Below are 13,183 nucleotides of genomic sequence, written 5' to 3'. Positions count from 1 at the left end.
GACATGATTGTTGAGGTTTCGCCTTCTGTCATGATCCCCGGAGGACCTGGCGAGCCTGTACAGCGGACGCTGGCGCTGCCGAGAAGCGCAGGCAGGCGCCTGGCACCTCTGGGCTAGTGGAGGGTGGCCGCCGGGCCAGCAGATCCGTTGCCGGGCTCTCACAGTGGTTATAACTGGGGAACACCTCCAGGCATGACCAGTGTGCACGGCACACAAGCTGGTTATACGCTCACCTATGTGCACGTGAGCCCTGGAGTAAGTACTTGCATTAACAACTTGAAGCCCACACGTACGAGCTGTAGGCGCCCGTGCTGCAGATGCTGCCGTGTGGCTTGCTTTGCCAAAGGAGCTGTTTACTGCGCAACACGTGCCCGGCTCTAACCGGTATTTACTCCCCACAAAAATGCTCTTCTTTGTTTTCTCCTGATTCTCGCACGATGTCTGCAGCCGCTTTGGGAGCGGCGAGCCGCTGTGGCGCTGGGTCCTCCCCGGGTGCAGGCTTTGGGAGGTGGCAGGAGGCTGCAAAGCACCCAAAGCCCAGAGGAGCAGATGGGTGCCCCCTTCTCGGCCAGCCTGACCCAGCACCGGTCCCTGTCAGCCTGGGGCTCCAAAAAGTGGTGAAGGAAGAAGACCCCTGGGTGCGGAGCTGGACCCGCACCTCGGGGCCCTGGGCAGAGCCCAGCCAGGAGGGGAGGCAGCAAAGAGAGCGTAGCAAAGTGCCCGAGAAACCACACCAGGACTGGGAGACCATGAAGAAAGCCATCAGCATCAATGCTGCCATGGGTGGGACAGCCAGAGCCCCCGAAAGGCCAAAATGGCCAGTCAAAAATGTGATCCAGGAGCCCCTGTAAACGCACAGGCTGGAGCTGTGATCCACCACCATGGACATACTTGGAGCACAGCTCCAGAGAGAGCCCTGAAAAGGAACAGAATCTACACAGGAGTAAAGCACATTTCTTAGTGAAAGTGAAAATAAGTTTCAGCTGATATTCTATGAGTGTTTTAAAACGGATAATTTAAAGAGTGTCTTAACAATTTGGGTATATCATTTTCAGCTTAGACTTCCCTTTTTGAAGCACTGGAAATAATTAACTTTTAAAAACATAACTCCTTCATACTCTGTATTAAAGTCAGGCATTTTAAAAACAAAATGATATTTTAATAACTATTCTTGTAATTACAAACTCCATTCTCTACATAAGTCCTGTTTTCAATTAATATCCTGCATTAATGGGTTTATTCTCCCTGCCATTTACCTCTAATGACAGCAACTGTCACATAGATGAACAGTTTTGCAAATTCGTAACTATCATGAGTTGTTTTTTCCTAATTTTACCACTATTTTCTGAAGCCTGCAGTCCGGTATGAGCCTTTTACCCAGGAGATAACCAGAATTCTCATGAGATTTTGTTTCTGAACTTGTATTCTGGCATTTGCTAACTGCTCGACACCCGTCACTGAGCCAGCTATAGAGGAAGGTCATTGTCATATGAGTGGCTGGACAAACAGACGATGCTGATAACTGTTCCTGGCGACTGTCGGGCAGCGCGCCCAGGCCCTGCCTCAGCGGCTGTCGCATTCTGTCCATTATCATCCGTCCCTTCAGTGTGAAAAAAAGCTTTAACAGCCCTCTTGCCAAAAAGGGACTGTATTTTATAACTTGGACTTAGTTCAGAGCAATGAATGCAAAATATGACTTGGTCACCTCTGGAAATTAAACGTGTGTTTTGCAAACCAGGACTTCACCCGGGCTGTCTGAGGAAAAGAGGGAGACGAAAAGTGGGCATCCCTGGGGAAAGCCCCTCACCTGGGGACACATCCCGGTACGGGGGGGACCCAGCTTCCGACAGGCACCCTGCACCATGGGGAGCCACACGCCAGCCCAGAGACAGCCCCGGACGCCCTGTGATGTTCTGCTTGTGCTGCAGCTTCAACCTAGACTGTGCTGGGACTGAGGAGGAGGAGGCTGGCACCCGGTGGGGCTGACACGCTCCACCGCAGCCCTGCGAGATCTGCACGCACACATCTCCCACTCACCAGTCATGAGCGAAACAGTTTTCAAAGACATTGTGTAAAACACTCAAAACAGCTCTATTTCGGGAGGCCTTGAGGCGTACAGCCTCAATGGAAAATTATTTTCTTAAGACTGGAGTGAAGGGGAAGGATCGGGCCCCAAAGCTGCGCACGTTGGTCCTCAAGCACCACGGCAGTGCCGGCGAGGCTATCGGCACCGCGGCAGTGCCGGCAAGGCCATCGGCACCGCTGCTACCTCCCCTGCAAATGCAGACTGCACATCTGCCGCTTCAAAACCATGTTGTCTTTATGAGCAAGGGGTCGCGGCCATCCTCTGTGGCGACGAATTCACCAGGCCAAATGCTTGCTGCCTTTGGCAGCGAGTCCGTCCCGCAGTAAATTGTTTTGGGAGGATTTCAATAAACTGTTTCTAGTTGGGGATTACAGAAATAGACTCCTGGTAACTCAGTCAAACCAGACATTCCTCCGGCATTATGTTTCACATCTGCGAGGCTTTATGCAAGTGACCGCAACGCAGGATGGAAGATAACGATGCCGTGATGTCCCCAGAAACACCCTCTCTCGCACAGGCAGTTTTGGCACCCCCGGACAGGGCTCCCGGTACAACCTCACGCTGTTGTTGTGAGGCTCCATTAATGAAAAACATCTCAGAGGAAAAATACTTTTTCTGCATCAAGTGCCTTTCCCGGCTCCAGCTCTGAGCAGCGCCAGCCCCAGGCAGACCCAGAGGTGCTTTCGGAGCTCATCATCGACCCCCCCCCCCCCCCCCAACGCCGCAGAAGGCCCTCTGGACAGCGCTGTCCATCTGGACATGGGACCAGCAACACTTCCTGGCTTGGCCGGCTGCTGGAGAGGGCTGTGCTGGAAACCCACCTCTTTTGCCAGCGGCTGTGAATTTTTGCTTTCCCACCATCAAATACGGCAGGGTCTTCCAGGGAATGTGTTTCTGAGGACCGTATGAGGGTGAAGGATCCCAGGTATGTCGAGAAAAGTGCCCCCAAAACAAGAAAGGATTTCACTTAAAACAGCAAACAGAATTTCACTTAAAGTAGTTAATTAAACCAGATTTCTGTGTGCTGTCAGTTAATTACCAAAATATGGGGAAAACAACGTGTAATTATGCTATTTTAGAGTGCTTGTGACATAAACACATCACTCAAGTGACATGTTTTGGGGGTTTCCAGAGCTGGCAGAACAGCCTGGAGCCGATCCCCGAGACAATTCCCAAACAAGGCAGGCGACGGCTAGCGCAGACCCCGGCCACCTCCACCACCACCGCAGCCAGATGCTGGCCTCCGGGACACTCCACCTCACCTTCACCATCCTGATTTCTCATGCGTTGCTAATGGAGGCTTCTCGACTAAAGAAACACTCAGGGGCAGAGGGAAGAGGTCCCCCCCGGACGCACAGCGCTTCGCTCGCCAACCGGCCGTGGCAAGTGGAGGCAGACGGCTGCTGCTCCTGTCACCGTCCACCAGCTGGAGCTTCTGGCAGCAGCCCTGGTCGGAAAAAGCGAAACAAGGCAGCGAACAGTGAGAGGGCTTGAAAATCATGGCTGGGGGTTCTCGTGCTTTTAAACACGGACAGCTTGCTTTTGCTCCAGGCAGTCTGTGGGAGCAGTCTCCCCGCACAGAGCCAGCCCTTCCCGCTGTGACGACCAGTTTGCTCACGGTCTGGGTGTTGGCAGTCAGATACTCAGGTAGTTACCTGCCGCCCCCGGTGAGCCACTTAACTGGGAGCTCCACGGCCCGCATACAGAAATTCTGGGGGAAAAAAGTGTAACTGCATTCATATATTCTTTGGGAAGCAATATGACTGGAAGAGCTGGAATGGTGCAGCTCTGCTTTCCTGCTGCCCCTTCCCTGACCTGCTAATGAGGCGGCTGCTGCCTCTTCCCAATCGCCTTCCCAATGCCATCCGGGCGCCAGCAAAGGGGCCTGTGCCGTTCCTGGGAGAATCTTGGGGTTGTTTTGCCATTCTTCCAAGCCGGCTGGCATCCTCGTCAGATAACAGAAATTCAGAAATGAATGGCAAATGAGAAGCTATAATGGTCTCTGCAGCGTAGTTACTACTTCTGGCGTTCTCAAACCTTTTAGGAAAACGGTGCCAAGTTAAAAACCCAATCTACGTACGCGTTACAGTGTGTATGCGTGGGGGGGTGTGTTTAAGTATATAGATGTGTGTTTTATGTAAGAAAACTTTACAAGGTACTTAAAATAGTCCGTCTTCTGGAACCGGTTCCATCCAGAGGACGCTCGACTGACATCAACGCGGGCCGCCGCGCCTCCTCATCGCGGAGGTGAGGAGCGGCACCCCCGGCCCCCGGGCAGGGCTGGACCTGCTGGACCCTAAAATGCCAGGGGACGCGCTTCGTCCCCCGTTTGCTGGAGCCGGGCTCCAGACAGAGCAGCCGCGTTCCCGGTGCAGAAGAGCCGGCAGGCAGGCAAACCCGCTAGTAGCCGAACGTGGGGGTCCGCGGGGAAAAACCCCCAAACAACCCCCAAAACACACACCCGCCCCCTCTGAGCCGTGCGGGGAGCGCTGACCCCCGCCGGCGGCCGGGACGGAGTGGGGGGGCAGCAGTCGGGGGGAGCCCCTGGCAGCGCGGCCGGGGGCCGCCCCCGCGCCGGCGTCAGCTCCCCCCCCGCCGGCGGGGCCGGCGCTGCCGTCACCGGGCCGCGGCGCTGACGGGCGCTGACGCCGGCGGCGGCGAGGGGGCGGCGAGCCCCGGCCCCCCCCCACCCCGCCCCGGGCTCCCCCGGGCTCCCCCCCGGGCTCCCCCCGCCCCGGGCTCCTCCTGCGGGCGCCGCGGGGACCGCGCTCCGCTCCGGGCGGCAAGCGGCGGCGGAGGCAGGTAGCGGCGGGGCCGGTGGAGCGGGAGCGGGAGCGGGAACCGGCGGGGGGGGGCAAGCGGCGGGAGGCGTCCCGGGGCGGCCCCCCCCCCCCCCCCGCCGGAGCCCGGTTGGGGTTTGGCAGCGGTGCGCGGTTCCGGCAGCCGTCGGCGGCACAGCTGGATGGCTGGGGAGGGCAGATGTTGCTAACGGCAGCTTAAGCACGGATGGGCAGAGAGCATATGGAACGCAACACGTGCCATATGGTCCGTTTAGCCTTTCACCTCGAAGGGTATCAATCAGATCTATCCCGGGAGAAACGGAACGGCTCGGCGCGGGAAGACGGAGGGCTCGGCGCGATTTCTGTTCCTTGACCTGCATAACGGCAAGGCGGTGAGCGGATCTCCTCGCTGTCGCGCCAAGGACGCGGCCAAACCGAGCCGGGCTTCAAACGCCATAAACATCTATTTGCATTCCGGGGCCTTGACAGCTGTCAAAGCAGGCAGACGTTGACGTGCGACCCGTTGTGCTTGCTTGCCGGTAATAATAAAGAGAAAATACAGCTTTGTAGTCTTCCGTAGAATAATCACACGTTAATAAGAATATAAGTGGAAGTAAACATTACCGTAATAAATACCTTCCATCGTCCGATACTACCAGCTCGACCGAGTTTCAGGAGCGGACTAAGAGCAGGGAGAATGATGCTCCTTTGGAAGTTTCAGGAAAACACAAGGGGGATAATGGAGCACTCGTGAGCCACTCCGTTTTCATCCGAGTCTGGCAATGAGCCCCACACCCCGTGCTCTGACGGCTCTAACCTCACGTCGGGGCTCACGCTTCTTCACATCGGCATCCAACTTCACAGCTTCTGTCACAGCTGCTTGCTTGCTGTGGGGAGGCCTGACGCGGATTCTCACGGGACCGTGTACCCGTACGCTCTCATTTACCGCACCAGGGCTGGAGCTGACGGCATGTCCCGGAGGGGAGGTCGGTACTGGTGCTGCGGCCACTGCAGTGAAGACGCTGATCTGTAGCTGATCGCTGGTGGTGCCGGGGCCAGGCGCTGCCGCAGCGGTCGGGCACTAGCGCAAGGCTTGTGCCTGACGTGCAGCCTGCCTCTTTTTCCGTTTGGGCTTGCATTTGGGGACTTTGCACCTCGTGTAAAGAAGCGCTGAAGTGAAATTGGTCAAAAAGATGCTTTGGTCCTCTTTGCCTCTGGAAGGTATTCACTGAAGTGGTACGACTCATTTTGGATCTCTCGGTGATAGCACCAGTATATAGCAGTGTAAACGTCCTTCTGCAGCGCATGTGTTCACGAAGGAGGAATGGATCGCGGGTGCTCTGGGGGCCTGGTACTGCCTCCTTCTCCACCGTGCCCCCAGGCAGGGTAACGGGGTCTCAGCCTGTAGCGGGGATTCCTGATACGAGTGGTATCAGCCACTTGTACACATTGTGTCTTCTGATACCTGGTACGTTTTTGTAAGTCTTAACCTTTCGCTCTGTTGAAGAGGAAACAAAGCTTCCCTCTCCCAAAACATCATCCCGAAACATTCGCCCAAGTTAGACAGGGTACGTGCACGTGACTTGAGTATTGACAGTGTGTTCGCACAGGGAAGGGCCAGGTGCAGGCGTTGCATTGCCGGTGCAGCACCCTCTTCACATGTACCAGATGAGCGCGGCCCCTGTCCTGCACGGGCACCAGCCGAGGCTCGCTGACCTGGAGAAGGAGCAAACCTGTGCTGCTCCTGCAGGACACCCGTCTGACCGTGGAACTGAAGCTGGGGTTGCCCATGTACAAAACAAACGGTTGCTTTGTGCATAGTGAGTTCCTGCAATACCGTGACGCCCAAGGCTGCCAAACACGTACCGTAGTTCAGGCTTTATGCGTCGGAGGTAGGTGTTCCGTGGAGTTCATGATGCGTTGCAGTCACCGCGGGTGCTAGCCGCAGCGCTGACCATGCCTGGCCGGCACGGCTGCTGCCCTCGTGGATGAAACAACGAAAGCTCCATCACGGGGACCGTGATCCAGTTACGGTCTTTCGACTAATAGACGTACAGCTACAGCCGCCACAGATCAGTTCCTGTGCTTCTTAATCTTAAACAAACACTGTAACTTTCCTTTAGACCTTGGGAGTTTGCTACGCTCACAGATAGGAATGACGAGAATTTTTGTGCCTTTGTTGAAAAGGACAGTACCTGAAGCAGGCCTACACACAGACAGTCTCCGAAATAGGGCCTATGGGGTCAGCTGCAGTGCATCCTCCGGTGGAAGCCCTCCTAATGAGCTGGAAAAGCTCGTCAGTGGTGGGCGGAGCCCTTCAGGAGGAAGGGTTCTTACTTTTTGGAGTATGCTTGGGTACGGTCCTCCTAAACGTGCAGTTCAGGGTCAAAAATGCTTGTGATTCAGCTTTGCGTCTTTTAACCCCTGATGGGAGGGAGCGGGAACAGTGACGACGCGCCTCCGTGTGCGCACGCCCGTGCGCACGCCAGTGCCAGTGCCGGTGCCCGTGCCGGTGCCGATGCTCGTGCCCGCTTTTCCTGGGGGGAAGGAGACGAACCGGGCCCCCAGGAGGGGAAGGCCCAGCACTGGCCAGCGCTGCGGATGATAAAGGCTCCGGCTGTGTTCCTCTTCCCGCCAGCTGTAGGAAAGGTGCGGGCATCTCGCCCGGGCGCGGGGGCGGTTGCGGTGACCAGCGAACCATTCTCTAAGGGGGACCTCGCCGTGCAGGTGGGCCCCTGGCCCATCAGTGCCGCCCCTTGTGTCTGGTGTTGGAGGGGGCTTGGATCTTCTTGAATTTACCAGCTTTTGGGTTTTAAGCGTTGCTTTTCTAAGGGTGCTCAGCCTGCTGAGTTAGTGACTGTACAAAAGTCCCGCCCGGGCCCGGTTTTGGGGTTACCTTCTTCCAGGGAGGCTAATGCAGAAACAAGGGACAAGGGGCACTTCGTCGTCGGCACTTTGGGGGAAGAGCGACGGTTCTTTTTAATTAAATGTGTTCTTTGGGCTCGTGTATTTAGGTACCAAAATACAGCATTTCACCACATGTATAAAATTGTGTTTGCATTTATTTAATTTAGAGTTCTTTTTTTAAAAGCATGTAGTCTTGAATGTTTGTTCTCCGTTTTTTTTCACATCATTACTCTGATACTGCTTGATTAGCTCCCTCCCCAGTCATGATTGGTAATTAAAATAGGCATTAAAATTAGTCACTTAGCAATTTTGCTGTTCAATTGGCAATTAAATTACTTAATTGCAATTAAAGTCCTAATTTTAATTGGCAAAATGATAGATGTAGATTTAAGATAATATGTATAAATACTTTAATAAGTGTCTATATAAGGATTACTTAATTACTCAACTTCAAGTTTATGCTGTTAACTTTAGAACTTTTAAGTGAGTAATGAAATTTATATTACATCTATTCTAAGGATATGGTAATTAGATGTATTACTTATCCCTATAAGGGCCTTTGCAGTAAGTTTCTCCTGTGATGTTAAAACTATAGCCTGGGTGAACCTTTGTGGTACGACCGATGCTGATCGTGACGCGACAGCTCTGCGGCGGGAGTCCCGGCGGCCGAGGGGACGGGTGGGCACGAGGTGGCCCACCGAGCTCCTCCAGCGCCCTTCGGCTGAGCACCACGGTGGCGAAACCAGAGCAGCACATCGATACCGGGAAACGTTGTTTTAAATAGTCCTTGCAGATCAGAGGCATCTTACAGCCTTCCGTGATTTCCTCACTAATCTTTACCGTCTCTTCTCCTGTTGGATAAACCTCAGCAGTAACTCTGTAGGAGCAAGAGACTGTAACTGCAAAGTGGAAGTGATCTCTTCTGGATGCGAGCGAGCCAGACGGTGGGAAGCAGTTTGTCTTGGGTGTTTGAGTTTTTACAGTGTAAGCTGAAAGGGAAAAGCATTTGCAAAGCGAGCATGATGACTGGCTTACAGCGAGAGAAACGTATTAGGAAGAAGCGATCACACTTCCACACAAACCATTCCTATTTAAGTGCTTCAGAGGGTTTTTACGTCAGGCAAGGATTTTGTGTCGGAAACGTTGGCTTCTTAGGTTAAGGCTGCACCGCGTCAGGTGCACTGGCTTTTATTCTGTCCTTCTGCACAAAATGGTACTTGCCGGGTTGGATGCGCAGGATCTGTTCCCAGCCTTTACTCCCTCTCGCACGCTCCGGTCTCTCGAGCTTTGCAGAAAAAGCACCTGCCAGCAGACAGGCACCGTACCTCGCGCGTCGCTCTGCCGCCTTGGCTTGCTGCGGGCAGGGACGTGCAGTTACGTGACTTCTGCCTTGTTTTGCAGGCTGGACTGCAGCTGAGGGTCCCGCGGGAAGATCCGGGGTCGGCATCAGAGCCGCTTTCCGGAGCCCACCGCGGAGGAGGCCGAGTGTTTGTTCCCCTCCCTCCTCAACCCCTTCAGGAGCAGCGACGTCGCCGAAGCCCTGCGCGCCGTCGCGGCCGACGCCGGCTGGCCCCGTGAAATTAAGATTCCTGATGGGTTTATTAATAAGTGCACTGCCCTTAATTATACGAAACTGGTTCTGCTTTCCGTCCTCCCCCCCAACGCCGACCGAAACGTGTGCTGTTAATGATGCTAATCAGAGGGGTTGCGTGCGGGCATTTCGGGGGGGGGGGGGGGGGAATGATAAGTAAACCCGAACCCCGCGTAAATTCCGCGTGGGAAACGGACGGGGGGTGCGTTCGGCGCGGCTTGTAAGAAACGGCGGCAATGAATAAAAGGCGGCGGGGAGTGGGCGTACGGCTCTTGGCTCCACTCGTGGTCCAAAAAGGGGGGGTTTTCCCCCCAAAAAAGGGGCGGCGGGGAGCTCCCGGGCCCTCGGGGGCGCGGGTCCGCGCCCCCGAGGGCCCGGGAGCTCCCCGCCGCCCCCGGGAGCTCCCGTCGGGGCGCTCGCTATTTTTGGCGCGCCGTCTGGTTGCGTCAACGGTGACGCTGAAGGGTGGGTGGGGCGGGGGGGGTGGGTGGGTGTGGGTGTGGGTGGCACCGCCCTTTATGCAAATGAGGCCGCGCCCCGCCCGCGCCCCGCGCGTGGAAGGGGCGGCGTGGGCGCCCGTGGCCGTCGCCGCGTGGGCGGGGCGCCCACCTGGGGGGCGTGTCCCCGCGGCGTGATGTCACCGTCGGAAATTTACCAAAGGGAGAGCTGGGCCAAGGGGGGGGCGGGGCAAAGCCGCCCCCTCCCCCCTTTTTTTTTTTTTTTTTTTTTTTCCTTCTCTCCTCCGTCGGGCTGATTGGCCGCCGGGCGCTGACGCGCGGTGACGCGCGGGGGGCTCGAGGTGCACGTTGGCTGTGGAATAGGGAGCCCACATAAACAAAGGCACATTGCGGGGAAGGGACACTCCGGCCGCCTCGGCTCGCCCGGCGAGACGCTGCCGCCGACTCTCCCCGACGTGTCCCGCCGCCGCCGCCGCCGCCGCCGCCGCCGCCCGGCACTTGGATGCGCGCACAGGTCCCCGCTCTCCGGTGAGTGCCCACGCGTGCAGCCAGCCCCGCGCGCAGCCCGCCTCCCTCCCTCCTCCTCCTCCCCCTCGACACCCCCCCACGCACTACCCACCCACCCACCCACACCCCCCCCGCCCTGCCCTCCCCGGGCTTCCACGCGCGAGGCGTGGGTGGGGGGGCAGGCGCTCCCATCCCACTCGCTCCGAACGCGCGTGGGAGCCGGCTGCCGCGGCGCGTCCGGCCGTTTCTCCAGCACCGGGATGAGCCGCGGGAGGGGACGGGGCGGGGGGGGGAGCTGTCCCCGCTGCCCGTGGACGCGGTGTCACCCGTGGTGCTGCCAGGTTGAATGGCCGCGCTGCGGCTCCGGGGGTCCCGCCGGGCTGGCTGTCACCCGCGCCCTGCTCGGGCGGCGGCTCACGGTCCTCCGGGGAGGGGGCAAACCCCCCCCCCCCGGCCTCGCCCGGCTCTCCCCGGAGACGCGCCTCCTCCCGCCTTACCGGCGGAGACGGCGAAACGCGCCGGCTCCTGCCGGCCGAAAACCGGGGGGCAAACGCGCTTGGTTCCCCGCGAGCCGAGCGCCAGCCCGCCCGCGGAAAGTTTTCTTCCCCGTGAGAAAAAAAAAAAAACAACCAAAACCCAATAACCACCCCCCCCCCCCCCCAAACCGAAGGGAACGCAGCTCCTCGGGGGGCTCTCGGGGGTGCCCCGCAGAGCCCGGGCCAGCCGGCCCTGCCCCGGCACCGCTCCCGCAGCCCCGCGGGGGCGGCGGGCGGGCTCCGCCGGGGCGGGCGCTCCCCCCCCCCCCCCCCCCCGCTCCGCCGCCGGTGCCGGGACAGCCTGAAGAGCGGCTCTGTCTGTCTGTCTGTCTTTCAGCCGGCGCGCTGGGCAGGCTGGAGCCCTCCTCCTCCTCCTCCTCCGTGTTCTGAAACCGCGGAAACTTTGCTCTCCGCTGAGCTCCGACGCTGTCCGCCTTCAGCTCCCCCGAAAACGCCTCTAACGCGGCTGAAGGTTTGTGCGCTTCGTTCCTGCGGCTCCGCCGTCCCCACGGCGCGATGCCGGGTGCGATGCCTGGCGCGGTGCCCGGCGCGGTGCCCGGTCCCCGGCGCGGTGCCCGGTGCGATGCCCGGCGCGGTGCCCGGTGCCCGGCGCGGAGCAGGGGCGGGGCGGGCGGAGGGAGCGCGGTTTTGCGGGCCGAGTCTATATGACCCTGTTTCGTTTCCAGCCATGCCCTGTGTTCAGGCTCAGTATGGGTCCTCGCCTCAAGGAGCCAGCCCGGCCTCCCAGAGCTACAGTTACCACTCTTCGGGAGAATACAGCTCCGATTTCTTAACTCCGGAGTTTGTCAAGTTTAGCATGGACCTCACCAACACTGAAATCACTGCCACCACTTCTCTCCCCAGCTTCAGTACCTTTATGGACAACTACAACACAAGCTACGACGTGAAGCCACCTTGCTTGTACCAAATGCCCCTCTCCGGACAGCAGTCCTCCATTAAGGTGGAAGACATTCAGATGCACGGCTACCAGCAGCACAGCCACCTCCCCCCCCAGTCCGAGGAGATGATGTCCCACTCAGGCTCCGTGTACTACAAGCCCTCGTCGCCCCCGACCCCCTCCACGCCCGGCTTCCAGGTGCAGCACGGCCCCGTGTGGGACGACCCCGGCTCCCTGCACAACTTCCACCCCAACTACGTGGCCACCACGCACATGATCGAGCAGCGCAAAACGCCCGTCTCCCGCCTCTCCCTCTTCTCCTTCAAGCAGTCGCCCCCCGGCACCCCCGTCTCCAGCTGCCAGATGCGCTTCGACGGGCCCCTCCACGTCCCCATGAACCCCGAGCCGGCCGGGGCCCACCACGCCGTGGACGGGCAGGCCTTCGCCGTCCCCAATCCCATCCGCAAGCAGCCCTCCATGGCCTTCCCCGGGCTGCAGCTGGGCCACGCTCCGCAGCTGCTGGACAGCCAGGTGCCCTCGCCCCCTTCGCGGGGTTCCCCCTCCAACGAGGGGCTCTGCGCCGTCTGCGGGGACAATGCCGCCTGCCAGCACTACGGCGTCCGCACCTGCGAGGGCTGCAAGGGCTTCTTCAAGGTGAGCGGGCGGCGGGCAGGGCGGCGGGGGGGGGGAGACCCGCCGGGGCGGGGGGGGGGGCGAGGAGCCGCTTTCCCCTTCAGATGGAAATTGGTTAGGACAGAGAACTGTGTCTGAGCTAACCAAGTGGAACAGAATTCCCCGTGGTAAAATTAAGTGATCTCTTTATTTCACCATCCTGATTGAATAATCTTATCATTTTAAATAGAGAAGGTCTCCAAGGAATGTAAATAATATGAATGCCCACGGATTTGTATTTACCGAGCGTCTCCTTCCCTCCTCTTGGCATATAAAACACAGCTAGGAGCTGCGAGGTTAGCTCAAATGTTAACGCTATCAATTTTCTCCTGTTAAATGCCCTGGGAAAAAAAAAAAAAAAAAAGCAAGAAAAAAGAAAAAAAAAGCGGGGGGCGGGGGGGGGGGGGGAGAGGATGAAAATAAAGAGTCGGGGGGATGGCGGCGGCCGGGGAGCGGATCCCGCAGCCCGGCCGCTGACGCCTCCCGTCCCGTCCCGTCCCGGTGCCCCCCCCCCCCGCCCGCCCCCCCCCCCCGCAGCGCACGGTGCAGAAGAACGCCAAGTACGTGTGCCTGGCCAACAAGAACTGCCCGGTGGACAAACGGCGCCGCAACCGCTGCCAGTACTGCCGCTTCCAGAAGTGCCTGGCCGTCGGCATGGTCAAGGAGGGTGAGTCCGGGGGGCCCCCCCGGCCCCCGCCTGCGCCCCGCCGGGCCCGGGCCGGGCCGGGGGGGGGGGGCGGCTGAGCAG

General features: G+C 58.6%; 1 protein-coding gene across 2 annotated transcripts in view; it reads left to right on the top strand.

Annotated features, from left to right (window-relative positions):
* NR4A2 (nuclear receptor subfamily 4 group A member 2) overlaps window positions 1-13,183 on the top strand; it is a 33,307-nt gene that overhangs the window by 17,191 nt on the left and 2,933 nt on the right. The window contains exons 1-4 of one of the 2 annotated variants that reach the window (XM_030017338.2): window positions 10,124-10,350; window positions 11,203-11,337; window positions 11,552-12,417; window positions 12,973-13,102. In XM_030017338.2, the coding sequence (XP_029873198.1) occupies window positions 11,554-12,417; window positions 12,973-13,102 (994 nt within the window). In that variant the 5' untranslated portion in view covers window positions 10,124-10,350; window positions 11,203-11,337; window positions 11,552-11,553. Of the gene's footprint in view, window positions 1-10,123; window positions 10,351-11,202; window positions 11,338-11,551; window positions 12,418-12,972; window positions 13,103-13,183 lie in introns of those variants that run through there. The other variant, XM_030017339.2, reaches the window with a different exon arrangement.

This window comes from Aquila chrysaetos, chromosome 6, assembly GCF_900496995.4.
Source record: "Aquila chrysaetos chrysaetos chromosome 6, bAquChr1.4, whole genome shotgun sequence".
NCBI lineage: Eukaryota > Metazoa > Chordata > Aves > Accipitriformes > Accipitridae > Aquila > Aquila chrysaetos.
Note: the sequence above shows the minus strand (reverse complement) of the source record. Positions and strands in the feature narration are given on the sequence as shown.